Source organism: Ovis aries, chromosome 21 (genome assembly GCF_016772045.2).
Source record: "Ovis aries strain OAR_USU_Benz2616 breed Rambouillet chromosome 21, ARS-UI_Ramb_v3.0, whole genome shotgun sequence".
NCBI classification, from domain to species: domain Eukaryota; kingdom Metazoa; phylum Chordata; class Mammalia; order Artiodactyla; family Bovidae; genus Ovis; species Ovis aries.
Window position 1 is genome coordinate 38,875,973 of NC_056074.1, and position 27,662 is coordinate 38,903,634.

Here is a 27,662-nt window from a genome sequence, read left to right on the forward strand (position 1 = left end):
GAGAGGCGATCTGGCCGGCTCGGGGTCGTTTGGGATCTGGGGGAGCAGCCGGCCCTGCCCCCAGGTCTCTGTGGAAGGGGAAGGCGGCCGCGGAGGGCAACCAGGAGTGCGGCACAGGGCCCGGCCTCAGAGGGAGGCCTGGAGGCCGGCTCTTCTAGTTCCGTGACGCTCCTGTTTCCCACGGCGGGGAAAGGCAGTGCTTATTCTGGAAGCCGAGGCCCTGGAGGCCCAGTTGGATCCTCTGAGTGACATTTAGCAAGAGGAGCAGGTGCTGGGGGAAGCGGAGCCAGCGCTGGGCCAGGCGGGCGGCCCCTGCGTGGCCAGGAGCTCACGGAACCTCATTTTTTCTCTTCCTAGTCCTCCCACCCCCGCCCCCCACCCAGAAAAACAGAAAGCTAGGGAACTGCCAGGAAGGGTGCTTCGTGCGGCCAGCTGTTTGTTATCTGGTTTGAAAAGAGAAGGGAGATGGCAGGGAATAATCCCAGCCTCCTCCCGACTCACGGATCACGGGAAGGTGGTGTTTGCGAAAACACGCTCCTGAGGGCTGGGGGGAGCGGTGGCCTGTCCCTGTGCGTTTCCCAATTTCCCTGGGCTTAATCACGCGCATTGTCTTTTGACAGGTGAGGAGGCAGGGAGTGGGTGAGGAGGACTCCCTGGTGGACATCCGAGAAGGAGCTGAAAGCAGGAATAACCCGTCCCCTCACCTCCCCAGCAAGGAAACCTTTCCACAAACAGGAGCGGCCAAGCAGGACCGAGCACCCCCCCGGCCCCCACCAAACCTCTTCCCAGAGAGGGGGCATGTGAGGCCTGACAGCTCAGCGGCGCCTGCCAGCAGCTGCAGCCCCGTGGCGAACATCTGAACTCCTCAGCAGGGTAATGGACCCCCTCCTTCCCCCCCAGAGACACAGCCTGAGTGGCAGCAACACCGATCCTTTGGAGAGTGGCTCCCTCTCAGCTCTGTCACGCAAGAACGCTCTCTGCACCACAGCCCATTCTGCCAAGTGACTTAAAGGGATTTAAAAAAAAAAAAAAAACTTGGTAAAGAAAAAGGGGTAAAAGCCACGCAGAAGCCTTTCAGAAGAGGTGGCGGCCAACAGACAAAAGGGCGAAAGTTGAAAGGGGGCAGCGAGGCCACCCTCCCGGGGACAGGCGCCGGGCCCTAGGGCATGCCTGGGGAGCAGGGGCCCGGAACATCCTCAGGCTGCGCACGGGAGCCCCGGGGCTGTGGGGGGCGCCCCCGCAGGCCCCTCATTCGAGCCCCTCACTCCGGGAGGAGAAGCTGGCAGCGTCCGCAGCCTGGGGTGTGACGAGACACCGCTCCTGACTGCGGCCACGTCTGAACGTGAGGAGCCCGGCAGAGCGAAGCACAGGGTCTCCTCCCTGAGCCCCGGGCGCCCCCCAGCGCCACCCAACACCCCAGGCCTGTGATCCGCACCCCGGGTGCCAAGGCTGGTGGGCTGGGATGTAAGCGTGGCCCAGGCCCACCTCAACGGAAACGCAGCATCCAGGGCGGCAGGCTCCCAGGCTGCAGCGAAGGAGGTAAGGCGGGTGCAGATGGGCTCCAGAGGCCCAGGAAGGCCCAGAGGCTCCTTGTGCCCAGAGAGGGCACCAGATGGCCGGGGCCTGTTCTCCTGGGGCTGGGTTGGGGCTCTGCAACTCCACCCCACCCACCCGACACGTGCAGCTGAAGCAACCAGTGGCACCTGCCTGCCAGGGCAGGGGTCACTGGCTCCCTGGTGGCCCCTGTGCTGCTGGGTTCTGCCCCAGGGTAGGTGGTCCAGAGTGTAAGGGAGTGACCTTTCCTGGAGTAAACTCCTGCCCCTGGGAGAGGCCTCGCTTTGAGCCCTTCTGAGTTCTGATCAGAGAGGGAGCGGCTGCAAGGCCTTGGAGAGGCAGAATTTTTGGTGACCTAGCTGCCGGCCATGGCACCTGCTGCCCTCCAACTGGAGAGGGTCCCCAAGTCCCCTCCATCCAAGGCCTGGCCCTGCCCTGGCCGAGAGGACCCAGGGTGGGGTTGATCCAAGGTCCTGTGCCTGCTGGCCCTTAGGCGTCCTCTGCTCTGGCCTCTAGTTCGAGCCCTTTTGTTGGTTAGAGTGGCTTGATGCGGCCCAGAGACAGGCAGTAAGTGCCCTAAGGTCACACAGCAGATGGTGAGCATTGCTCCCTGGCGGCCCCAGTTTGGCCCGGAAGCATAGGGGGCGGGGCCTACTCCTTCTGGCTTCTCAGAGGCCCGGAGGGCGGGTTCTTGCCTCCCCAAACACAAATCCCAGGCAACCTCTCTCAGCAGCTGCCGCCCTGGGCAGGGCAGGGAAGCCCCAATTCATTACCAAGATGGAAAATGACACTTCCCCGCGCTCTTCCCCAGGAGAGGGGCTGATTTATGGCCGCACCGGGGCCGGGGACATTCGTCAGCGCCGCTCGGTGCGCACGCCGTCTGCGGGGGCATTAATAGCCGTGTTATTAGCCACCAGCGTGAAAGATGCCCTGCGGATCGGCTATTTGCTGTTATTTATTATAAAGGCGCGCCAGCCCGGCAGCAGGGCGTGAGGCGTCGTGAGCTCGCTGGAGCCTGCGCTCGGCCCCTGCCCAGCCTGCCTCCTGTCCCCCATCCTGAGGTACCACCGTCACTGGTCCCTATTCGCCTTCTATCCCCTAGGAGAGACCAGGGGGTAATTCCTGGGGCCGAGGCCAAGCCGGAGTGGGGCAGCAGCAGGCCTGCACCCCATCTGCTCTGAGCTGGCCCGGCTCCATCCCATGCATGGCAGGAGAGGAAAGACCAACTTACTGGGCTGTGGGGCCAGACAGAGGTTGGTTGGAGCTGGGAGCAGTGTGACCTTGGGGATGTCCCTTCCCCTCCCTGAGCGTGCTCCCCTTTGTGCAGTGAGGTCGGGGGCTCCGCAGGGCTGTGACCAGCTGGAAGGGAGAGGAGTTTGTGCAGGGCTTTGCCAGCTACTGCCATCCATGGGACTAACCCCAGAGGGCTAGAGGGGTGGCCCTAGTGTGAGAGGCAGCCCCCATTAGATCCTGCTTGAGTTGGACACTGTCCACCATCATCCATTCCATGCCAACCCAATGGGAAAGGGTTTGGGAGTTCAGTGAAGGGGCCAGAGGTTTATAGGCAAGGGAGAAGGCTGTCCACGGCTGCTAGAGGGTTCTCTCTGCCCTGGAGCCACCCCTTCTCCTCTCTGGGACTCAGTTTTTCCCAGGTCCTCTATCTCCCCGAATCCAGAGTCCTGAGCTGAGTTCCACCCTTGTGTATATCTGTAGGAGTGGGAGGGAGGGGGCCATCTCTAAGAAAGCAGGGCCAGCCTCTATGCCTGGAAGCAAACCTGCAGCCGGACAGGGCCAGGTGGGCCACCTCAGGTCAGGGGAGACGAGAGGACACATCCAGGGGTTTTCCCTAGGCTTGCCCCCTCAGCCTGGGGTGGCCGCGCTGGGCAGCTGAGAGGGGCAGGGAAGACACCTGGGAAAGGAAGGCCCGAGTTTGTGTCCAGCTCTTCCACCACCTGCTGCACAATCGGACCAGGCCCTTTGCCCCTCTGGGCAGCCGTGGTGAGGGCGTGCTAAGTCGCTTCCGTCATAGTCACTTCTTTGTGACCCTATGGACTACAGCCCACCAGGCTCCTCTGTCCATGGGATTCTCCAGGCAAGAATAAGAGTGGGTTGCCATGCCCTTCTCCAGGGGATCTTCCTGTCCCGGGGATGGACCCGCGTCTCTTATGTCTCCTGCATTGGCAGGCGGGTTTTTTACCTCTAGTGCCACCAGGGAAGCTTGGGGTGAGAGCATCTGTCCATTATTACCTCCCAGGGTTGCGGGGCTGACAGCGGGCCAGCCTCTCCCATCTCTCCTACTGCCCTGTCCTGCATTTCAGATTCTGGGGCTTCCCTTTAGCATCCCCATTCATTCATTGAACAGGTGTTTATGAACACTCCCGTGCCAGGCTGTATACTCACTAGGCCAATGGACAAGATGGGACATATTCTGACTGACAGGAGTTTACGCCATAGTGGGAGGGGTTGACGGTCAACTTGTGACAAACGAGTGGGGCAGGGGAGGGGTCTCCCTGAGAACAGGGCCTGCATATGGGGGATCCCACTCACCTCCTAGGGGAGATCCCATCCCCACCCAAGCCTCTGCCTTATTATCAGTAGACATCACCCTTCCCAGTCTTCCCAGGTCATCTGGCTCCTTTTCCGGCCCCTGGCTGCCAGGATCCCACTGGCTGCTGAGAAACCCAGCAATGCAGACCTAAGGCCCCTGCCCTGTTCTTTGGGCTGCCCCCTACTTCCCAGAATGACAGGCCTCAGGCCCCTTTCCTACCTTCTAAAAAATCCCAACCTTTCCTTTTTTCCTTCCCCAAGGAATTACGCCTCAGTCTGGGCGGTTTTACTAAAAACGCACACAGACAGACAGAAATATTAGGTGCAGGAACATCTTATTAAATAATGCAGAGAAAGAAACAAAACTACACGTGGCTCCTTTCATCCCCCACCTCCTCCTGGCCCTGAATAGTTTAATATCGAACACTGTTATCAATATAATTAACCTCTAAGGCACAATTTTAAAGTCTTGTTTTTTAAAGCAGTTTGTATCCTCTGAAGTTCAGGACACCGCGCCGCCCCGCGCCGCCCAGTCGGCCCACGCGGTGAGGTGAACTCGAGGTACATTTTGAGTGGATTTGCATACCTGTCGGTAATCACTGCCAGTGATAACAACTGATGCATAATGCATGCCGCATGAAATTAGAAAAATAATTAACTTTAGGTTTTAGAAGAATCCCACCCCTTCCCCCGACGCATTACAAGTTCTCAGCTGGCACCATTAGCCGAGGTCAGGGGCAAAGTTGAGCCGTGCAGGGTTGGAAGGGCCTGGAGGTCAGGGTTCCCAGCCCCCTGCCTGAAGAAGAGGCCTCAGGTGGGCCTAGACTGGCCTGAGCAGGAGTGGTCCTGAGTCCCCCTTCTGCCCACAGTTCACGTGTCCTCGACCCACAGCAGGCCCTCTGTTTCAGTAGTTTATCCTCACAAGAACCCAGGGCAGTTGATGGTCCCATTTTACAGATGAACGCCTGAGACCCAAGGCCACGTTCCGTCTGTGGGGCCTGGACTGAGCCGAGGCAGGGCATCCTCAGGGAGAGGGCGGCCTCCCTGCCTCTAGGCCCTCTTCCCTCCATGATGCTTGCAGCTGAGCCCAGAGAGGTGGGGGAGAAAAATGCAGGATCCCGCGTTAATTTATACTGAGGTTTACCGAGGACACATCACAGGTATGGGGCTGACGCTGCTTTGGCGGAGCTCCCAGCCTCCCCAGTGGGGAGGTCACAGCTTCCTGTGGGGTAGAGGTCCTTCCGGAGCCAAGAAACTGCTTCCACCCCCCAGTCTGCCCTGCCTACCTCTCCTGCCTCGGGCCCTGCTCTGCCAGTAAGGACCTGAGGGCCTGAATTGTTCTTGCTGAAGGGAGGGGCTGGGAGGGGGCACAGGAAGGGGGAGGGGGAGGGGCTTCCTTCTGTCTGAGCTGTGGCCCCCTTGCCCCCCAACCCCGGGGTCCGCCCTCCACCTCTCTGAAGCTCAGCCAAGACTGGAGGCAACCCCCCTAAGTAGGTCATAGGAGGACCGCGGGGTCCCTCCCAGGGCCAGGATGGGGCGGCCCTTCTTTCCAAACCCTCCAGGCCTGTGCCGCGCCCTCCTCATCGTCTTCCTAGAGGGTGGGGTTCTCAGCCACCAGAGAATATTGCTGCAGGTCACACAGCTGAGGTCCAAGGTCATACTGCAACCTAGCCCTGGTGTGCCCTCCCGGCCCCTAGTTCACACACCTCCTTCTTGGAGTCAGGGCCACCTGGAACTCTCTGGTTCCTAAAGTGGGGATGGGGACTAAGCCTGGCACTGTGGTGGACCCAGCCTCAGGACGTGCCCACGTGGACAGCCTTCACTGGCGAACAGGAAGGAAGGCCAGGCTGGGAGGCAGGGGGAGCCCTATCCAGAGTTACCGCTCCTGCCTGAGACCCCCCAGCTCCCTCCAGAAATGACCCCCACCACTGCTCAGCCTGGCAGTGTGCTCATGTCTAACTGTGCCCCCGTCCCAGGAGCCTGGGTGCCATGTCCCATCCAGCATGCCAGGGCCTGTGCCAGGCCTGGGGTCCCGCAGCTCCCTCGCCCACATGCTGCTGTCACCGACTCCCCAGGAAGACCCCCTAGAGGGCCCTGGGCCTCTGGTGGCCCCAGTTTCATGAGGTTTGGGAAAGAAAACAGGGAAAGACACCAAGAAACCAGGGGTCTCCGCCTGGGAGGTGCCTCCAGCCAGATGGCAGGTGTTTAAAGACGTTACTCTGCACCACCAGTCGAGTGGGTGTGGGAGGCAGAGCCAGGCACAACCAGGGGCAGCGTCAAGGAGCAGGTGCCCAAGCCGAGGCCTGGGGGCAAGGGGGTGAGTGGAAGCTGACCTGGCGAGGGTTGAGTAGGGGACGCGTGTTGGTGTTTAAGAAGCAGGAACAGCACGTGCAAAGGCCCAGAGGCAGCACGAGGGGGAGAGAGCAGGCTTGGGGTCAGTGTTTCCACTCCAGCTTGCGGGGTGGGAAGGCCGGGCTGAGGATGCACAGTGTGAGTCTGGGAGGCCCAGCATCACGGCAACTGACAGGAAGTCTGTGTCAGGAAGCAGCCTGGCCTACCTGTTCCCAGTCTACCCTGGAGCACGGCGGGGGCAAGGGAGTGAAGAAGGGGCCTCTGGATTGCAGAGAAAAGAGACAGACAGTTAACACAGAGGCTAAACCGGTGTGCCTGGGGCAGTCAGAGAATAATTGTTGTTGTTCAGTCACTAGGTGGTATCTGAACAACAGTTGCTACCGCATGGACTGCGGCATGCCAGGCTTCCCTGTCCCTCTCCATCTCCCGGAGTTTGCTCACACTCAGAGCAGCTTTTAAACTTCAGGCATCGGGACACACAGGCTGCATGTCTGTGGGGGTACTTTGCCATGTACTACCTCACTGGATGCTCAGTAGTGAGTCCCTCCGCTAAGAGGAACTTGACTCCATTTATAGATGTGGAAACTAAAGCTCAGAGAGGGCAGGTAACTTGCTCAAGATCTCACGGCCTGGAAGTGGCAGCACCCGAACCAAGGCTTCTCTATCCGAGACGGCAGGCGCTAGCAGCTGATGGGAGGATGGTGAGGACAATGCCCTGGGTCAGCCCTGGGCTAGCGGAGGTCTGGATGCCCCTAGCCCGAGCCATCCCCTCCCCCACCTCCCCTGCACACCAAGGAGCCTGCTGTCAGTCATGGCGCCGGCAGGTCGTAACTCACACCACACTGAAGTCTGCGAGATTCTCGAAACGATGACAAGTGACCCCCGTAAAAGATGGGCTATCTACTGGGTTTAATTTGATGGCCACATAAACCGTCAAACACAGAACAAGGGAATAAAAAGTCCTCGTGGCACCCGGACAATTAAAGGGCTCCTTGGGCAAGGTGTCTTCCTCCCCATCTCCCCACTCCACATCTCACCGCGCCTTCCTGGAGCCAGAGGGCTCAGCATCAGGAGGCCTTGGGGGAAGGGGGTGGCTAGGGAGACTCAGCCAAGATGGATGAGGCCTGAAGACAGGGGAACGGAAAGGCCTTGGGTCCCTGCCTCCCAAATGCTTCTTGGTTATCCATCAGACATCTCTGAAAGGTGCAATTTAGACTCTATTATGATGCCGGGGCCTCTGGAGGCTGAGGGCTGTGGCCATGAGCTGAGCAGGCAGGGGAACTGATGTTCATGCCAGAGAAGGCGGTCTGGCCTTGGCTTTGGCCTTAACAAGTCTGCTCCCTGCTCAGGGCACTGCTCCGGAATCCCTGAGCACCGGGGCCACCAGCATTCCTGAGTGCCAGAACTCAGCAGCTGACAGGTCAGGGAGGGTGCGCAGATGCTGGGGATGCTGGGGAGGTCCCCAGCATCCGCTGGCCAGATGCTGGGGACCTGGGCTCAGACTGACCGTTGAGACTGAGGCAAGGTGGCCTGGAGCGGGCCTGAGCCTCCCTGTCCCCAGCACCCGCCTTGTACCTGCCTCTTGAGACGGTACTTCCAGGTTCCCTGACCTTCATGGTTCTGGCTCCACGCCAAGGAAGGGACAGAGGTGCAGCTGGAAACCTGGGCTGGCCGTGACCTTGGATGGGTCCCTCACTTCTCTGAGCCTCAGCCTCTCTGCTCAGCTGTAAAGCGGACTCATGTGTATGTGACAGGTGGGCACGGATCCAAACACATACTTGTGAGGGGCTGGGCAGGGCCTGGGTTAGCCCTGTCCAAACTCACCGAGGACCGTGAGCACAGACCAGCTCCAATTGCCCAGAGGCAGGGGTGTGAGTGCGATCAGGATCCACAGACCAGGGGCAACCTCCACAGAAACATCGGGAGTGAGCAGGCAAATGTCCTCAGCCCCTCAGGCCAGCGGGGCAGCCGGGAAGAGGCCTAGAGCGTCGGTGTGTCCCCCTTCTGCCCTCAGGACCTCATCCCTCTCCAACTCCACGTGCAGACCTCATGCACCCTCCCCCACCCCCACGTGCTTCCACCCAGGTGTCCTCGGCAGGCCCTCACCTTGCCTTGGGTCCACCTCATGGACAAAGCTTCATTCCACTAGCAAGCCCGGAGTGGAGTTAGTGCGTTAGCCATGGGCAAAGCCCAAGCTTCCTCCAGAAGGCCTTGGAGCTGCCAGCAGCCTCGGCAAAGCCTCTGTAATGCAAACAGGGCATGCGCTGAGGGGGCTGCAGCGAGCAGGGCAGAGGCATTCCAGCCTTTCTCAGCACTTTGGCCGGCTCCCTCTGTCCTTGAGTGGTCACAGGTGCCAAGTCACACCAGGCCCACACAGCCCACAGTCTCTGCCCTTGAGCACCCGAAATTTAGTCAGGGGACCTTAAAACACTGGGCACCATACAGCCTGACCTGCAGCCCACAAGCCTAGTGGTCAAGACCTCCCCTAGGTTCTTCCTCACCACTTCTCAAGTGGCCCAGCTTAACTTGACATCTCCAAGCTTCAGTGTTTTCATCTGTTATATGGGAATAACCAGGGCCCTGACCTGACATTTGCTGGGAAGATTAAACGACTTAAATATTCATAAAATTCTAGATGAGCTTTATTATAGTGTGAGCCACTATCCAACTAGAAGAGAATCTCAAGTGGCTAGAACATAGGTTGGCACATAGCAGCTGCTCAAGAAAGATATGCTGAATGGCTGGATGGACAGATCCATGGATGGATGGCTGAGTGGGTGGGTGGATGGATGGATGGATGGATGGGTGGCTGAGTGGGTAGGTGGATGGAAGGATAGATGGATGGCTGAGTTGGGGGGTTGGTGGATGGATGGATGGATGGATGACTGAGTGGGTGGGTGGATGGATGGATGGGTGGGTGGGTGGGTGGGTGGATGGATGGATGGGTGGGTGGGTGGGTGGGTGGATGGATGGGTGGGTGGGTGGGTGGGTGGGTGGGTGGATGGATGGATGGATGGGTGGATGGCTGAGTGGGTGGGTGGATGGATAGATGGCTGAGTGGGTGGGTGGATGGATGAATGGATGGGTGGATGGATGGATGGCTGAGTGGGTGGGTGGATGGATGGATGGCTGAGTGGGTGGGTGGATGGATGGATGGGTGGATGGCTGAGTGGCTGGGTAGATGGATGGATGGGTGGATGACTGAGTGGGTGGGTGGATGGATGGGTGGGGGGGTGGATGGCTGAGTGGGTGGGTGAGTGGATGGATGGATGGATGGATGGGTGGATGGCTGAGTGGGTGGGTGGATGGAATGGATGGGTGGATGGATGGATGGCTGAGTGGGTGGGTGGATGGATGGATGGGTGGATGGCTGAGTGGCTGGGTGGATGGATGGATGGGTGGATGGCTGAGTGGCTGGGTGGATGGATGGGTGGGGGGTGGATGGCTGAGTGGGTGGGTGGATGGGTGAGTGGGTGGGAGGGTGGGTGGATGGATGGGTGGCTGAGTGGGTGGGTGGATGGAATGGATGGGTGGATGGCTGAGTGCATGGATAGATGGACGGGTAAATAGATGAGTGGATGGATGGATAGATGGCTGAGTGGGTGGGTGGATGGATGGATGGGTGGATGGCTGAGTGGGTGGGTGGATGGATGGGTGGGTGGGTGGATGGATGGGTGAGTGGGTGGGTGGGTGGATGGATGGATGTCTGAGTGGGTGGATGGCTGGATGGCTGAGTGGGTGGGTGGGTGGGTGGGTGGGTGGATGGATGGATGGGTGGATGGCTGAGTGGCTGGGTGGATGGATGGATGGGTGGGTGGCTGAGTGGATGGGTGGATGGGTGAGTGGGTGGGAGGGTGGGTGGATGGGTGGGTGGGTGGATGGCTGAGTGGGTGGGAGGGTGGGTGGATGGCTGGATGTCTGAGTGGGTGGATGGCTGGATGGCTGAGTAGGTGGGTGGGAGGGCGGGTGGATGGCTGGATGGCTGAGTGGGTGGGTGGATGGAATGGATGGGTGGATGGCTGAGTGCATGGATAGATGGACGGGTAAATAGATGAGTGGATGGATGGATGCACAGGTGGGTACATGGATAGCTGCTGTTCAGTCACTAAGCTGTGTCTGACTCTTTGCGACCCCATGGGCTGCAGCACACCAGGCTTCCCTGTCCTTCACTATATCCCAGAGTTTGCTCAAGTACGTGGATAGACGGGTGGGTAAATAGGTGGGTGGGTGGATGAATGGGCAAATGAGTGGATGTAGCAGAGGAAAGCTCTATATGGCATCAGGAGGACCTCGCAGGGGAGGAGGCTTTTGAGCACGGTCCCAAAGGGTGACGAGCAGTTTGCTGGACAGAGAGGAATAGAGACTAGAGAACAGAGAGGAACAGAAGGAAGAAGGATGTGCTGCGGTTGAGAAATGGAGACACGGGGTCCCTGGGGCATGGGAGTGCGGTCCCCACCGTCTCATTCAGTGAGTGGGTCCTGATTCTGCTCTGCACTCCAGGGCCATCCCCTCAGGCTGCGGCCTCGGTTCAGACTGCTTGAGGCCATCATGTCTCACACCAAAAAGCTCCCATGAACCTGGAGTTATAAAGCAGATCTTTGCCGGCTGCATGAACACACCTTCCCCACCGAGGCTGAAAGATAATTTCTCTTTAATTGATTTTTTACCACCACAAACAGTAAAGTAATATGAGAAAAAAAATCTACACTGCAATTTTTCCATTTGTGAAAACCGAAATTACACTTTGCAGACAATTCCCTCGGAGTGTGGACCCCTCCCTCCTCTTCCTGTGTTTCCTGACTTTAAATGCTAGAAAACAGATATATGTATTTTTCAAGAGAGCTGAAAGTTTTCTGGTTTGGGAAGGGGGCAAAGCGAGGAATAATTTCTCACATTACATGGAACGCGGTAGGGAGGGCACCTCTGCTAGAAGGAGGTTTCTGTAAATACACGAGAAGGCGGTTCTGTTGACGCCGTTCTGTCTGTAAGATGCACAAGTGACAAACAGGACATGTTGTTTTAACACCATTCGATGAAGCTCCTCACTTTCTCCTGCTCGCCAGTGGCGACGCTGGCAGATTCTTTCTGCAGGTTCTAGTGATGCCCCCCGCCCCCACTGAGCTCACAGGCCTTGCGGAAATAAACTTTCCCTTCAGAGCCTGGTTCCGAGCCAGAGAGGGATGTGGGTTCCCCGTTTCATGAGAAATGGGGGCTCCAAAGTCATCCCACCGACACCGACCAGCCTTTCAGCATCAGCCATAAAGACGGGCCGAGTGTGGGGATCTTGACAGAAAAGATCAAACCTGCAGCCCAGCTCCCACTAGATCAACCTCACGCGCAGCCCAGGGTCACAGTCCAAGAAGGCCAAGGCCACGTCTGTTTCATTCAACGGCAGCATCTTTGCTCCCGCTGAGATTAACGTTAGCCAGATGTCCTTAGAGGCTGACCGCAGCCTGAGCGAGCACCTGAGATGTAAACTTGGCATTCAGAAGGGCCGGGGGGCGTGCACCTCGAGGCCTGACCTCTGCTCCGCGGCCCTGCCTATAGCCGCGCCTCGGCGGCAGGCTGGGTGGGCGCCGGGCTCGCTCTCACCGCACGTGTCTTGTGCTCCTTGCAGGTGTAGAGGCTGCAAGTCGGGGGAGGGGGGCCCGGCTCCGCCAGCCGTCCATCATGGTGGTGGCACACCCCACCGCCGCCGCCACCACCACCGCCACGCCCGCCGCCACCGTCACGGCCACCGTCGTGATGACCACGGCCACCATGGACCTGCGGGACTGGCTTTTCCTCTGCTACGGGCTCATCGCCTTCCTAACGGAGGCCATCGACAGCACCACGTGCCCCTCCGTGTGCCGCTGCGACAACGGCTTCATCTACTGCAATGACCGGGGGCTCACGTCCATCCCCGCCGACATCCCCGACGACGCCACCACCCTCTACCTGCAGAACAACCAGATCAACAACGCCGGCATCCCCCAGGACCTCAAGACCAAGGTCAACGTGCAGGTCATCTACCTGTACGAGAACGACCTGGACGAGTTCCCCGTCAACCTGCCCCGCTCCCTGCGGGAGCTGCACCTGCAGGACAACAACGTGCGCACCATCGCCCGGGACTCACTGGCCCGCATCCCGCTGCTGGAGAAGCTGCACCTGGACGACAACTCCGTGTCCACCGTCAGCATCGAGGAGGACGCCTTCGCCGACAGCAAGCAGCTCAAGCTGCTCTTCCTGAGCAGGAATCACCTGAGCAGCATTCCCTCGGGGCTGCCCCGCACGCTGGAGGAGCTGCGGCTGGACGACAACCGCATCTCCACCATCCCGCTGCACGCCTTCAAGGGCCTCAGCAGCCTGCGGCGCCTGGTGCTGGATGGCAACCTGCTGGCCAACCAGCGCATCGCTGACGACACCTTCAGCCGTCTGCAGAACCTGACTGAGCTCTCGCTGGTGCGCAACTCGCTGGCCGCCCCGCCCCTCAACCTGCCCAGCGCCCGCCTGCAGAAGCTGTACCTGCAGGACAACGCCATCAGCCACGTGCCCTACAACACACTGGCCAAGATGCGCGAGCTGGAGCGCCTGGACCTGTCCAACAACAACCTGACCACGCTCCCCCGCGGCCTGTTCGACGACCTGGAGAACCTAGCCCAGCTGCTGCTCCGGAACAACCCTTGGTTCTGCGGCTGTAACCTCCTGTGGCTGCGGGACTGGGTGAAGGCGCGGGCGGCCGTGGTCAACGTGCGTGGCCTCATGTGCCAGGGCCCGGAGAAGGTCCGGGGCATGGCCATCAAGGACATCACCAGCGAGATGGACGAGTGCTTCGAGGCGGGGGCGCAGGGCGGCGCAGTCAACGCTGCTGCCAAGACCACGCACACCAGTGACCATGCCTCTGTCACCACGCCCCAGGGCTCTCTCTTCACCCTCAAGGCCAAGAGGCCGGGGCTGCGCCTCCCCGACTCCAGCCTCGACTACCCCATGGCCACGGGCGATAGCGCCAAGACCCTGGCCATCCATGTGAAGCCCCTGACGGCGGACTCCATCCGCATCACGTGGAAGGCCTCGCTGCCCGCCTCCTCCTTCCGGCTCAGCTGGCTGCGCCTGGGCCACAGCCCGGCTGTGGGCTCCATCACAGAGACCCTAGTGCAGGGCGACAAGACAGAGTACCTGCTGACGGCCCTGGAGCCCAAGTCCACCTACATCATCTGCATGGTCACCATGGAGACGGGCAACGCCTACGTGGCCGACGAGACGCCCGTGTGCGCCAAGGCGGAGACGGCCGACAGCTCCGGCCCTGCCACCACCCTCAACCAGGAGCAGAACGCCGACCCCATGGCAGGCCTGCCCCTGGCGGGCATCATCGGTGGCGCCGTGGCCCTCGTCTTCCTCTTCCTGGTCCTCGGGGCCATCTGCTGGTACGTGCACCGGGCCAGCGAGCTGCTGACCCGGGAGCGGGCCTACAACCGGGGCAGCCGGAAAAAGGATGACTATCTGGAGTCGGGGACCAAGAAGGATAACTCCATCTTGGAGATCCGCGGCCCCGGGTTGCAGATGCTGCCCATCAACCCTTACCGGGCCAAAGAGGAGTATGTGGTCCACACCATCTTCCCCTCCAACGGCAGCAGCCTCTGCAAGGGCACACATACCATCGGCTATGGCACCACACGGGGCTATCGCGACGGGGGCATCCCCGACATAGACTACTCCTACACCTGAGGCAGCGCCCCTCCCCTGCCTCCCGGCGTGGCTGCCGCGGCGGCGCTATAACCAGCTGGCTGCCATCCGACGGGAACCAGGCAAAGAAACTCCACGCTGACTTTCCCGGTGGAAAGCAGAGTTTGGGGAGGGTTGACAGTTTTGTAGGACACAACAGTGGGAAAAAAATTTTTTTTTTTTTTAAAGAATAGAAGGCAGGAGGGAGGTTTGACGTTGCTGAAGACATAATTTATACCAAATTATGCCAGGTGGGGAGGGAAAGACTGAAAATAATGTGGCAGGAAGGGTTGGGTCGGGGCTTTTTTTTTCCCCCCTGAGCTGGGAAGAGACTACTTGTGCGTCTCACGCTCCGCGCACAGCCGTCACAGAGGAGCCGTTTCAGAAGCCGCTGGCACGAAGCCCTTCACCCAGCCCTCGCGGCTGGCTGCTCACTGGAGAGATGACATGATGGAAGGTTTTCAGGCTTCTCACAAAGGAGAGGGGAAGAAAAGGATCTTTTGCTATGGAGATATTGTCCTGAAATCTCTTCCCTGGTTCTTTCCATGCCTTCTCCCCTTACAGATTGGCAGAAAAGAGCGTGTCTTTCATGGCACTCTTTGAACAACGGTGTAGTAGATTAAAAAGCAAGCTTCCTTTTTCCTATACTGGAGCCCTCCTCAATTCCATGCAGCATAGGAATCACGGGAGCGCCATGGAGGCTGTGGCTTTCCCAGCCACCTGGGGGTGCGTCTCTCGACCCGTCTATGTTGATGGGATGTTTCTGTATACAGATGGGTAGATACAGCCACGTATACAGTCCTTACCGTCCTGCTTGGGTCAGTTCGTACAATGTCCTGAGACAATAGAGTCGTGAAGATGTTGCTTTCTCCTAACACCACTGAGTACGTGGACTGTGCTGAGGATGGGAGGGGGGTGGGGGACAGTGCCGTTCCTAAAGGCGGAGGCATGTCTGTCCTGGCCGGGTGGCTGGGGAGACCCTGGGCGAGCGGTGTTTCAGCTCAGTCCTATCTCAGGGTGGCCGGGGCTGGGCCGAGCTCCTTTCTGACGTCAGGAAGAGCTTTTTTGGGCCGCCCGCGTCCTCATCTCTCTCCCTGCGCCGCAAACGCAGGCATATCAAGAGCTACTTTGTGTGCAATGTGCTTCCTCCAAGACAGGTAATTGGTGCAGGGATTTTTTTTTTTCCCCAATATCAGCTGATTAGACCTAATGGTTTCCATGGCTGCTCAAACAAAGCCCAGAAAAAGACATGTCAATTCTCAGAAAAGCCCTAGGAGACAGCAGCCGAGCCCCAACCCCCCTTCCAAGAATATAGAACACACTCAGCCGTGCCCACCCCGGGGGTCTCCGCTCTGGAGAAGGAAGGCCAGATCTCTCTAAAAATGCCAGCCTCCAAAAGGATACTGACCGGAGCCCTCAGAAGAGTTGAGATTTTTTTTTTTCCCTCCCTCTGGAATCAATGCTGCCATCATTCATCAGCTGACAGCGCTGTTTGGCGAGCCATGAGATTAAAACGATGATGAACTAATGACAGCGAATCTGGGAAGAAGAGAGGAGAAGGGCCTGGGGTTCTGATGTCCACGGCGTTCCAGCACTCGGGGAGCTGGGGGGTCACTGTTTGTCAAGGTGCCAGCTGTCCTGCACCCAGGAAGGGCAATATCAAAAGGAGAGGCGCTGGCCTGAGGGCAGAGAGGATGAGAAGGGGTCCAGCCTCTGGCCGTGGCGTTTTCAAAAGACCTCGACTGCTCTGACAAAAGCCAAAGGCAGGAAGAGGAAGACAAACAGGAGTCACCGGGCTGCGAGGACAGGCCCGGGGCCCAGCTGCTCGCTCAACATGAAAGGAGGCCGCTGGCCCCTCAGCGAAGAGGCCGGGGTTGAAAGGAACGGACCCGACGGCCGCGTGAGTGAGGTGGACGAGAGGCGCAGCGCTCATCGCCGGGCAGGGAGGATGGTCTCACCGAGCGGGGATCCTCGACCCCCAGCTCGAGGGAGAGGCCGAGGGTCACCAACACATTTCATTCTAGATTCGAGCTTTTTTCCTTTTCCCACCTGAAGCGTTTTCTTCTACAATGAAGTCAGGAGAGAAAGGCTTCCGAGCGTCAGTCTCATATCTGGGTGAAGGTCGCCCTCCCTCTCCTTCCCCCACCCCAGACACAGGCCCCTTCCCTGTGGCTCAGGGAGGGGCAGGGGGCCCCCGAAGCAGTGTCCAGGAGGAGAAGGGGCACTGGCCAGGGGTCAGAAGTTCAAGGTCTCTGCTGTTCCCTGAATGCGGTCTTCTCCCTAAGGGCACCACTCCAGTCTCTGGCCAATGTGCCAGCCCAGCCTCCCCGCTGCCAAACCCCCATCCCAGCCACCAACATGCTGGGTCCCCTGCTCTCCCTCCACATATGTCCTCCTTTCCCAGAGCCAACTGAGAGGTCAGATCATCCCCTTAGAGGCTGAGTGGGAAGGCATTTGGGGAACCGCAGGAGATCCTACATAGCGAGGCTACGGGAGTACTGGCAGCTCTGAGAGCCTGCCTGTGCCAGCAGCGCCCTCCAAGCCAGGCCCGGGAGATGACCACCCTCCTCCTCGTGCAAAGCAGGCCCAGGTCCCCCGCCCCCGCCCCAGCTTGAGGACATATCAGTCTCCTCCTCCCAGCTCCTGCACTCAGGGGCATGGGCCCACCTCACCCCGAGGGGAAGCCAGGTTCTTGCTGAAGGCATCCTCCTGCCGGTTTAAAAGTGCTGGAGGCAGTGGAGACTCAGCCCAGCCAGGCCCCACAGGCCACCTCTCATCTTTTCTCAGCATCTCAGCACCTCTCCAGAACCCCTTCTGAGAACAAGCCTCCAAATGTCAGCTGTCTCCCGGCACCCCCAGGCCAGGGACGGGGCCCTGAAGCCGGGTCCACTCTGAAGCCCCATCCCCTCCTGGTCCAGGTTCCCCCTGGCCAGCCAGGTAACCTAACAAGAAAAGGTGTGCCAGGGCGCCCAGCCTCCCCCAGCTCCGAGAAGCACGTGAGGACACAGGGCCTGGGCCACCACTTCTGTCTAGAATCTCCCTCTTGTGGGCGGCCCACCTGACCTTTGCAGCCTCTTAACTAGCCGGAACAAACCTCTGTGGCCTCAGCCCTGATGAGTGTATCTCGTGGTATTTAAGGCAGGTTTCAAGTTTAAAAAAAAAAAAAAAAGCCCGTGACACTTCTTTGGTTAAGTGGTTTACCCTTCGTGGTAATTAGATGTAGTGATTGGAATCTCTTTTCTATTACATGGCAATTTTCCTTTAAATTTCCCCTAAAAACAAGGAAAGAGAGAAGGCGAGGAAAGCAGGCAGCGGGGCCAGGCGAGTCATTTGCATTTTGCGAATGAGGCCTCTTGTAAGCTCAGCTCAGGCGTGGGGCCCAACGTATGGAATGCTTAAGAGATTACTAAGAATAAAATCTATTAATTAGTCATACTCAATTCCGCAGACATGATGTGCACCAGAAGCTCCTTTTCTTCCCTCTTCCTGCGGCCTCCCGAGGAAGCCTCCACCTTCTCTCGGTTGGCTCCTGCGTCCTGGACCGCCCCCCACTAACATGGCAAGCTGCGTGGCCACTCAGGGGGCCTCTGGGCTTGGGGACAGGAGCTGGGGCGCCGGCTCCTTCCCGCTTTGGGTGACACTGGCAGGGGAGGTGACAGAGGCTGGGAAGATGGCACGACTGGGGGGCCCAGGCTTCCGCTCCCTAAGTCCGAAGCCCACGCCTGCCTGTGCCTCCGCCTTCCTTGATGGGCACCAAGCTACCCCCGCAGTCCCCTGTGGGTCCCGGGAAGCCCGACTGCCCCAGCAAGCAGCAGAGCACGAAAAGACAGGGAGGTTTCCAGGCGGGGTCAGGGAAAGCCGGCTTTGCGAATCCACAGCCTCTGTTTCCCCTTCTGTAAAGCAGGGATGGGCTGAGGCCGGGTCTGGCTCCATCCAGAAAAGCTGGGTGCACCACGGGCAGAAAAGAGGCGCCCACTCCCCCTGCCCCACCCTTGTCTGCTGACTCTGGAAGGTTCTAGTTGGCCCACGGCAGGTGATGGAGGCCCAGAGTGCGAGGGCCTGGCCGGGTGAGGGGTCCTGGGGGGCTGAGGGGGCTGACTGGGGCCTCGAGAAGGGAAGGGGCGGCCGGGCAACATGCCGAGACTGCGTCTGAGCCCCCTCCTTCACCCCCTCAGGGCTGCAGAGGGAGCAGAGGACACCGCCACCCCCCTCCAATGGCAGCTCAAGTCCCAAAGCCAACCCCCTCCAGAAATCTGCTTCCTGCTGAACGTGCCAGGGAGGATGGGGCTTCTGAGCCTCGCGCTTATGAAAAATACAACAAGAAAAATTGGATGCGGCAGACAGGGAGCGACAGAGCTGAGAAGGCAGCCGGGGGAGAGCTGGGGCACTTGGAGGAAGGCAGGGCCTCAGGGCACACAGTGGCTGAAGCCCCGAGGGCCAGACTGCGTTCTCAGGGGCTCAGGGTCAGCCGGGTGGCCATACCGCCCCCCTACACTCAGATCTGTGCAGGTGATGGGAGCGGATGCCTGGCACTGGATCTGCGCCAGGGTGAATGCTAACGAGCCATTCACAGCCCAGCTCAGGCCTTCCAGAATGCAGGCAGAGGAGGCATCTTTTTTCTTAAAGAGGGATAAAAAGGCTCAAAAATGCAAATCATTACCATTTACAACCAAGCAAGTCTGCTAAATTGATTAGGAAAGATTAAACTCCTTGGAGGTGAAGGGAAAGGGGGATTTTTTGCATTTTATGAACCTGCTCCCAGTGGTCGTAGGCAGAGTGCAGGTTGGCTGGGCCTGGCTCGCGGGGAGCTGAGGATCTCTGAAGGCTGGCCCCACGCCTGCTCCAGCACTCGGGATACGCTGAGGTGGACAGAGCCTGGAGGGGAAAGCAGGTTTGCTTCCATCAAGTGCCGTGGGATGGGGGGCTCTCCTGGCCCCCAGCAGAGACTCTATTCGCCCCTACCACCCTCTAGATCCCATCTGCCTTCAGGGTGAAAAGCTAGGGGACCTTCGTGAGCAGGACTGTAAAGCCATGAGCCTTTCTGCTTCCTTTCTGTTCCAGGGCAGGTCTGTCTCTGATCCCTTCCCTGCAGCCAGTGAAGGGGAAGTGGGGCCAACTGTAGAGAGAGAACTGAAGGTCAGGGAAGAGAGAGCTGGCCCAGCAGAGAGAGGCAGTGAGCGCCCTGTCACTGGGAGCATTCAAGCACTTGACGGGGACGTGGCAGGTACTTTCCTGCCTATACCAGCACCTGGTTCTTGGACGAGAAAATCTCGGCTCTTACTCTTACTTTACCATCCCTGAGGACCGTGTAAGAAAGATATCAGGAGATTGCTCAAAATGACACGTGTCCCCTGAAAATCGCAGGTCAGGGCCATCCCACAGCCAGGCCACCTAGCCACGGTAGAGGGCTGCTTAGACACCAGACAGCCTGCAGAATCCCCATCCTCAGTGTCTAAGAGACACCCGGAGAGGAAGTCTAGACACGTGCCGCCCTGTCTCGGAGTCGGGAGCCCAGAGGGTGGCCTGCCACCTGGGCTGGCTCTCCTGGAGCATCTAGGGGGCTGCCTCCTGGGCACTGAAGCTCCCATCCCACTGGCTGCTCCCCCAGCAACATGCTCGAGGCTGCCGGCTCAGTGCCTCCGTCCCAGCCAGGTTGACGGCTGCCTGGGGCGCTTTTCACTCTCCGTTTTTAAGCATTTACCATTTCTTTTGAAATGTTCTAAGTAGTTGCCTGAAATACCCACATTTGCTTCTTTAAAAACACTCAAGAAGATTCCCTTGGCTCTTGATTTTCCCTCCCTTTTCTTCCGCCCTCCCTTTGCATTTTTAATACACTGTTTTTCTCTAGTTTCAGAAATTCTATTATCGCTGGGGCCAGGCCCATTTTCTCATATTAATGTGACTTGCAGGATTGCCCAAAAACCCCATCTCCAGTTTGGCAGGGGCAAAGCCCGCCTTTGCCCAGGTCCCCTCTGCAGGCATCGTGCCCAGGGCAAGCAGATCTTTACCTGCCTGATGCCTTGCTGATCAGCAGAGCGGATGCACTGCTCCCCGTGGGAGAGCCTGCCAGGCCAGGGGCTTCTTGGGACCACTGTCACTACCCCCCACCCCGTTTCTCGTGCTGAGAGAGCAATGCGGACATACGAGGGCACTGGGGGTCCTGTGGCGGGGGGGCTGGCCTGGCCCCCACTTCCTGGCAGAGCCAGTCTCTGAGGCACTGAGGCCTTCAGAGCTACCCTGGTGCCAGGGCCCCTGTCCCTCCCACACCCACCCATGCCGCCCCCACACCTGAAAGCCCGAACGTCCAAGCCCAGGGCATCCTTGCGGGAAGGTCTTTGCGGTCACTGCCCCTAAATCTCTTTTATGGCTATCAGGGTGGACGGCCACTCAGGCAAGATGCCAGGTCCCCGCGCTCCTCCACGCGGGGTAACCGAGGCCCGGGACAGCGCCTGACATGCAGGGTGTCCCCCTCCTCTTCCTCCATCCTCGCGAGTCCCCGGTTTCAGTGCAAAGGGCCTGGGCAGGTGTGATGGAAACTGTACCCACGCCGCTGGCAGCCTTAGCGGGGCTCCTCCTCCCCCAAAATCGCACTCCACCCTCCCTTGCACCCAGCGATCAGCAGCCGCAAGCCTGTTGGGGAAATCCAGCCACGGGTGAGACCCAGCTGCCCGCCTGGGGGACCCGGTTCCCCCTCTCTGAGCCGAGCCTCAGGTGGCTGATGAGGAGGGCAGAGAACTGGGTGTCCTGCCTTGTCTGACGCTCCCGTCAAGAGTCCCCACATCCGAGCCGCCCACCTGGATGACCCAACCAGGCTCTCCTCAAGACGGAGGAAAACAAATGCAACCCAAGCCAGTGATGAAAGACACAGCAGGGCTGCCACCTGCTCATCTCTGGGAAGCCAGTGGTCCAGGGCACTCCTCAGTGCCCTGTGTGGAGGACATGCCTGCAGAGGGTCCCAGAGACCACCCACCTCCGCTGGTCCCATTTTCAAAAGGTCCTGAGAACCCAGGAAGAAGACACACAAAACCCTGGACCTAGCTTAGATTTTTTTTTTTAACCCAGCCCGGCACACCACCTGCCCGCAGGCCAGCAGCCTCAGCTGAGAAGGCCACCTAGCGTCCAGGAGATACTGAGAGCCCCGGGAAGGAAGCAGAAGTGCCCAGCGTTAGAAGTTTGCCATCTGAGAGGCAGAGAAGGGGGCAGATGGAGTGGAAGGCTGGGGACGGCTGCGGAGCTGCGACCACGGGCGAGCCAGAGAGACAGTGCGGTTGCGCCACTCTGCTGGCTGGGGCGGGCGCCCCCTAATTCCGAACATCCCCAGGCATCCCCAGGCGGGTGTGAACAGGGACAGGAAGGAGAAGAGTAAACTAAGGAAACCCCACGCGAACGCCCTGCAGAGCAAATGTTTTTAAGAGCCACCAACTGCAATCTCCCCTCCCAATGTTCAAAGGTTACCGTATCTCATGAGGTGTGGTATGATAACGCACTGGCGGGGTTGGGGGTGGCCGGGGGACTCAGTAGAATCCCTCCCCCACAGCCTGGGGAGGAAGACAGCAGGGAGGGGTCCTTGGGCAGAGCCTGGTAAATGAAGCGGGTCCCTCTGCCGCAGAAGGCGGATGCTTGGCCAGCCCATGGCCCGGGGAGGGCGGGGCTGCAACCAAGGTCCCTTCTGCCATCTGAGAGACCGCAGCCGGGGCACCCCCGCTTCCCTCGAGCCCCTGCACTTCCCCCCCTGCAGAATCAGCCCCCGGCCACCCCCATCTTCTTCATTTCCCTCCAAAGGGCAGAGCAGTCTCGGGGGTCTGAGTGGTGGGACTGCTCCCGCCGCTGCCTGCTGCCGTCTGACTCCTGGCTGGCTGACCCGGCCTGGCCCTGGGGCCCACCTGCCCCCCTCCCAGCCTCACCACTGGACACACGAACACCCATCACGACGCCAACACAAACCAAAGTGCACTGCAAACTGCCCTTGGGCCTCCTTCCTGTAGGTGCCTTGAAACTTCAATGTTGAGACGAATGTGATGAACTTATTTGGTCCTATTTCTGTTTGTCTCTTTTCATATAAAATGTCCAAGTCCACTTTCCTTGTCCTTTTCTTGAAATAAATAGAAAGATTTAACTTTTACAGGCCTCTCGGCTGCTGACTCCCGGCTTGGCGGCCCAGCGTGCCCGGGGCCAGGATCTGTCGCCCAGGGGGGTCTCGGTCGCCCACGTCCCCTCCCCAGGCTGCCCTCCGAGGGTCAGCCCAGCTGTCAGGACCCACCGGCACAGAGGTGGTGGCTAGGTGGGAAGGAGACTCTGGGTTAGCACATTCCCCAGGCACCACCAGAACCAAAGCCGTGATCCTGCTGCAGGACGGAGAGGAGACGTCCGACCCCATCCCACGGGCTCCGGGGAAGGTGACTGCCAGCTAAAGGCCGATTCCAAGAGGGTTTTCACGAGGAGAGGTATTAATAGGAGCCATGGGTTATCTTGTAAGAGGCTCCAGCAGCCGTGTGGGCGCCCAGATAAGCCTGGAACTGCTCAGGCGCTGGGGACACGGCTGTCCTTCCGCTGGCCCGAGTCCCCCCACCCCCAACACCCTTTATCCCCAAGATGCACCCGCCGATTTCACGACTTTGCAGGCCTATTCTGATATGTCACACCTCGAAGGGGGGGAAGGAAAAAAACTATTTTCCATGAGAACAATAGCAGTTTCTGCTAAATTTAACATAAAATAAGAGCTCATTACTTCTGCCTTAGATCTGATTCCACATCTGGAAACGGGTTAATGAGCTTTTTCCCTTATATTCCAAGGAAGCAAGGTTATTTCTGGATGTGCCTTGCTGGCAAGTGGCCTGGCTGGGGTGACATGGGGGGCTCTGACCCTGTAGGTGCCCTTCCCCCCACCCTCTTAGTCCTCAGTGCTGGCCCCCTGGGCGGGGGTGCAGGGGGGCACCCCAGAGATGTGGGCCTTGGGGAAGGGACAGACGGCTTCCCTGACCTTGTCCGAAGCCCCACCCAGCACACAGGGCTGCCTGCTCCTCCCTCACCCAAGACTCGTCTTTTAAGAACATGATCCACCAGCCAGTCAGCAGATGTTTACTGACGGCCTACTGTGTGGTGGGGGTGGGGCCTCCTTCCAGCCTCATGGAGGTGGGGAAAGGATGCTCACGGGCGAGGCGGCGTGGGGAGGCTCTCCGGGAGCCATGTCTCCACTGAGGGTATTTCCTTAGACGAGAAGGACCCTGGCCACACCGGCTACTGTTCACTCCCCGGCAGGCCCTGACCCCGACTTCCTGGCCTGATGCCCTCAAGGGCCACTGAAGGTTCCACTCAGGCCTCGTCTCTGGTGAGGCCATGCCCACCAGGCCACACCTGCTGGTTCTCACCTGCACGGGTGACGAGTCCCAGAACCATGCTCACTAGGGCCCCTGGCGGGCACGTCTTGCCTTCCTCCCCTTTTCAGACCCCAGAGGCATGGCCAATGTGAACGGTCAATTAACACCAGCAAATTGATCGACCAACAGGTCACTCCATCAGGGCGGGACCCAAGGAGGATGACTTTCCAAGACTGGCACCGGTCAGCATGCGGTCTTACTCCCCGCCCCGACCCGTAGCCCCGAGGGGGGCACTGACCCAGCTCATTGGACCCTCTACACGACCGACAGCAGGGCCCCAAACCAGGTGCCCCCGGCCCCTCTTCAAGAGGAGCAGGAGGAGAGCTGGGTTTGGGGGCTGTGTTCCTCAGTCCCTGAGAGCTAACAGAAGTTCTGCCCAGGAAGGGCTCACAGACTGGGAACCACCAGGTTAATGCCTGTCCTGGGGGCTCCCCAGGCAGGGCCTCAGAGCTGGGTGAGACCCGCAGGCCCCATCGCCTACTCCCTGTGCGTCTGTGAAGCCTGTGCGTGAGAACGGTTCATGGCTCTCGATTCTCCCACCAGCACAGTGCCGACCCTGCTCCTGCGTGTACAGGGGCCCCGTGAGAGGGCTGGAGCGTGGCATCCACCCACGCCCCCGCTTGTCCAGGGAGCACAGGCCCTGTGCCCAGTGCCCTCGGGGTTTACCCAGCACCCCTGGCTCCCAGGTATGGGCACTGAGCTGGCTGGCACATCCCCCAGGGAGGCCCAGGTGTCTCCACAACAGCCCCCGGGTCTGCACAGAGCAGAGGCAGCCTGCTCCCCACACCACCCCGACCCCACCCGAGGTCTACGGCCTGCTCCCCAAAGCTGCTAGAGGGGCTCTCAGGCTGACCCGAGCTTTCCGCCTCCAGAGAACAGGGGTGGGGATGAGGGCATCTTAGGTTTTAGTAAATGCCCTGGGTGGGTTGGGCAGGGGGCGGGTTGCAGTTGGAGGCCCACAGGGATGGGCCCACAGGAGGAAATCATCAGGGACCATGGGGGAGATCCCAGGACCTGCATTCCAGGTCAATGGAAAGAAGACCCTCCAAACACAACGGACCCTTTCTGAACAGCAGAAGATGGTCTGAGTGGTCCTGAGCCCGTCCTCACAGGACAGCAAGCAGAGCAGGCAGGCCCCTTGCGGGACCGTGAGTTCTGGGTGGTGGAGGTGACAGGCTGGCAACGAAGAGCCCTGGTCACCCCATCACGTCTTCTGATAGCCCCTGGGGGACAGGCTGGTCTCCCCGGAGACCCAGGACTTCCCCTGCTGCAGCCCCGCTCCAGCCAAGCAGTTTCCAGACCTTTCCTTCGCAAAGAAATCTCAGGTCTCACGTATCACTGAGGTTATGGACATGAGCGGAGTAAGCCCCCAAATAGCTGCTCAGCCACTAAGGGACATCCTAAAGCCCAAGGCCCCTGCTGCTGGTACCCAGCTCCTCCTGGTCAGTCAGTTCAAGTAGGATAAAGGGTGGCTGCCATCCCATCTCTGCTCTTACCTGGCCACTACCAGGTTCCAGAAGCTTCTGTCCTCCTGCCCCTACTTCCCAGGAGGGGTCTCGGCCTCACCAAACATCCTGGAGAAGAAGCAACCAAACCTGGGAGGGCCCTAACAACCCCAATCCCACCCCGCACCCGAGTACAAGGCCCCAGACAGAGCCCCCGAAACGCTGCCTCCCAGGGGCTGGGAGGAGGTCGCGAATCACTTTCAGGCACCCCCGGCCCGCCCGCCTCCCCTCCCGTCCTCCGCAGCCCTCTTGTTGCCGGTCAGCACCGGCCTCTGCATGGCCCGCCGCCCCCAGGCCTGGCACCGGCACCTCTGAGGGACCCTCTCCTTCTGAGGCGGAGTAAATAGGCTCCCTCAAGCCGCTAACTGACAGCACAAATGAAAACCCGGCGCTCCCCCCGCGGAGATTTACAGGGGACGTGAAATCTTATTTGCACCGCTGCCAAGCCTGGGACACGAAGAAATTATGCCGTGAGAAGAGGCCGGCCGGCTCCCCATGGAAGTGGCGGCACTGGAGATGGGCTTATTAAAAGCCGCAGTGGCCACATTTCAACCCGTTTCAGGTGGTAAGTAATTTACTGCCACCCAGAATTCAGTGACGGTTTTTTTTATCATTTTTATTTCCGTGATGCGGACCCAAGGGGCCCCTGCATGGGGGACAGCGGGTCTAAATGCTCCCTGCACCCCCAGGACTGCAAGGGAAATGGGGGAGCAGCGGCCTGGGAGGGGGCCTGGCAACCGACACCCCGATTCTGTCCAGGTGTTATACCAGGCTTGGCTCAGAATGTTGAGGAGGGCTGACTCTAAGATCCTCCCGACCCCACATTCAGGGTCTCAGTGATTCCCCCAAAGACCCTGCAGGCGTTTTCTGAAGACAGCAATGGTAGTGTAAGTCCTGTGAGAGCAAACACCACCCCTCTCAGGACCGGTCTACCAACCACGCGATCAACAAGTCTTTACTGAGCACCTACTGTGTGCCAGGTCCCCAGACAGCAAGTGAGCAGGACCCTAAAGACCCCTCTCCCTATGGCTTGCACGCTCTGCTCACAGTGTTGAATAACGCTATGTGGTTGTGGTTGGTTGATTAAAATCCCCAAAAGGCACACAAGCTCTCAAAAGAAACATGGGGGGCTCTGGACGGAGGAGCAGGAGGAAGCAAGCCCACCTGATGGGACATCGGGTCTGCGCCAGGGGTCACAGCCATCCTCCCAGCTGGGACCTCCGCGTCACAGATGAGAAGGTTCAGCGCCACAGTGCCACTCACTGCTCTGCAGACGGTGCAGCCAGGGGCCTGCGCCCTCCCCTGCCACAGCCTGGACCCTCCCGGGGAAACACACGGCCTCACGGTCACAGAAAACCCGGGACAGGGAATCGTGCGGTCTGGGGCCCAAGGGGTCACAAGCCCTGAGCACCTTCTCAGCAGTGCTGGGTGGGGGAACTGTTTGACGCCTGCCGGCTTTGTGGGGATTAAGCCTATTACTGAGGCTCCGGGGGCTTATCCAACACCCTTTCTGAGGCCCCCTTTCTCCACCTGTTTTCAGATACTCGGGAAGACCAAGGGGAATCTTCAAAGCCCAGGCTGAGCCAAGAGCAGAAATTCTTTAATTAGCTTTCTCTTGGATCGGGGCCCTGGCGAATGGATTAGTTGTGGTGGGGCTAGAGAAAGGGATTGCAGTCCCTTAGAGCTGAGATTACAAGCCCGGGGTGAGGGGCCGAGGGCCCATCAGCAGGGATGGCAGCTCCCCAGGGGCTGGCAGATGGAACCTGTCACCGGGAAGCCGCAGGAGACATGCTCTCAGCGAGGCCTCGGTCCTCAGGAGCTGGCACGGAGAGACGCTTGGCACGGCCGGGCGGCACCCTGGGGTCTTACAATGGCTGTGTGTCCTCCCCGTGGGACGGCCCACATCTGGCACCTCATGATTAGGGGGGACTTCCATCTGTGAGAGGCAAGGCAGTGCGGCCCGATGGTGCCAGGCACCAGACATCTCTCACCGTGTTCCATCCTCGCTCATCTCTACTTTCAAGCAGGTAAACTGAGGCCCGGGCCTAAGGAGCTTGCCCAAGGCTATAGTGACAGAGGTCGTGTGTGAACCAGGTCCTAGGCCAGTTAAGGAGCCTGACTGGGATCTGTGAACTTGGAGAGAAAGGCACAGGCACAGGCCAGCCCCCACCAGATATCGCTGCAGGGAGGTAAGCCTCCTGAGGCAGGCCTCCTCCAGGAAGTCTTCCCTGACCAATCCCCATTACCTTGGATCCCCTTAGTTAGACTCATACCCTGTGCTGTGCCCACTGCTCCCACTCTACACTGAGTGTCTTTTAGAGGCAAGGGCTGGGCCTCCCTCATTTCATACTCTCGAATGAAGGGAGGTGGGCTGTGCCCTCCTCCATCCAGGATGGAGGTCCAGAAAAGGGAAGGCTCGCAGGAGGCTGGGCCTTGGGGGCTGGAGGACAGGAAGGAGGGAGCCACAAGGGGAGGCTGCCTGGGACCCCAGGAGCCTAGGAGCTCCAGGCTCAGGTCTCCCCCAGGCCGGTGCTCTCCTGGCTGGACAGGAGGGGCAGGATGATTCAAGGACTTGGAGACCCAGATTCCCCGGGACTGAAGCCCTTTGAAGTAAGACTTGTGCTCT

The 27,662-nt window shown here is 59.4% G+C and overlaps 2 protein-coding genes across 6 annotated transcripts in view; one reads left to right on the plus strand and one right to left on the minus strand.

The window, feature by feature from the left end:
• MACROD1 (mono-ADP ribosylhydrolase 1) overlaps positions 1 to 27,662 on the minus strand; it is a 154,653-nt gene that overhangs the window by 98,894 nt on the left and 28,097 nt on the right. The window lies entirely within an intron of this gene.
• On the plus strand, positions 69 to 22,276 carry FLRT1 (fibronectin leucine rich transmembrane protein 1). Its single transcript, XM_042238336.2, has 2 exons — positions 69 to 1,539; positions 12,071 to 22,276. Exon 2 carries the CDS (start codon positions 12,124 to 12,126, stop codon positions 14,155 to 14,157), a length of 2,034 nt encoding a protein of 677 aa, XP_042094270.1. The 5' UTR covers positions 69 to 1,539; positions 12,071 to 12,123; the 3' UTR covers positions 14,158 to 22,276.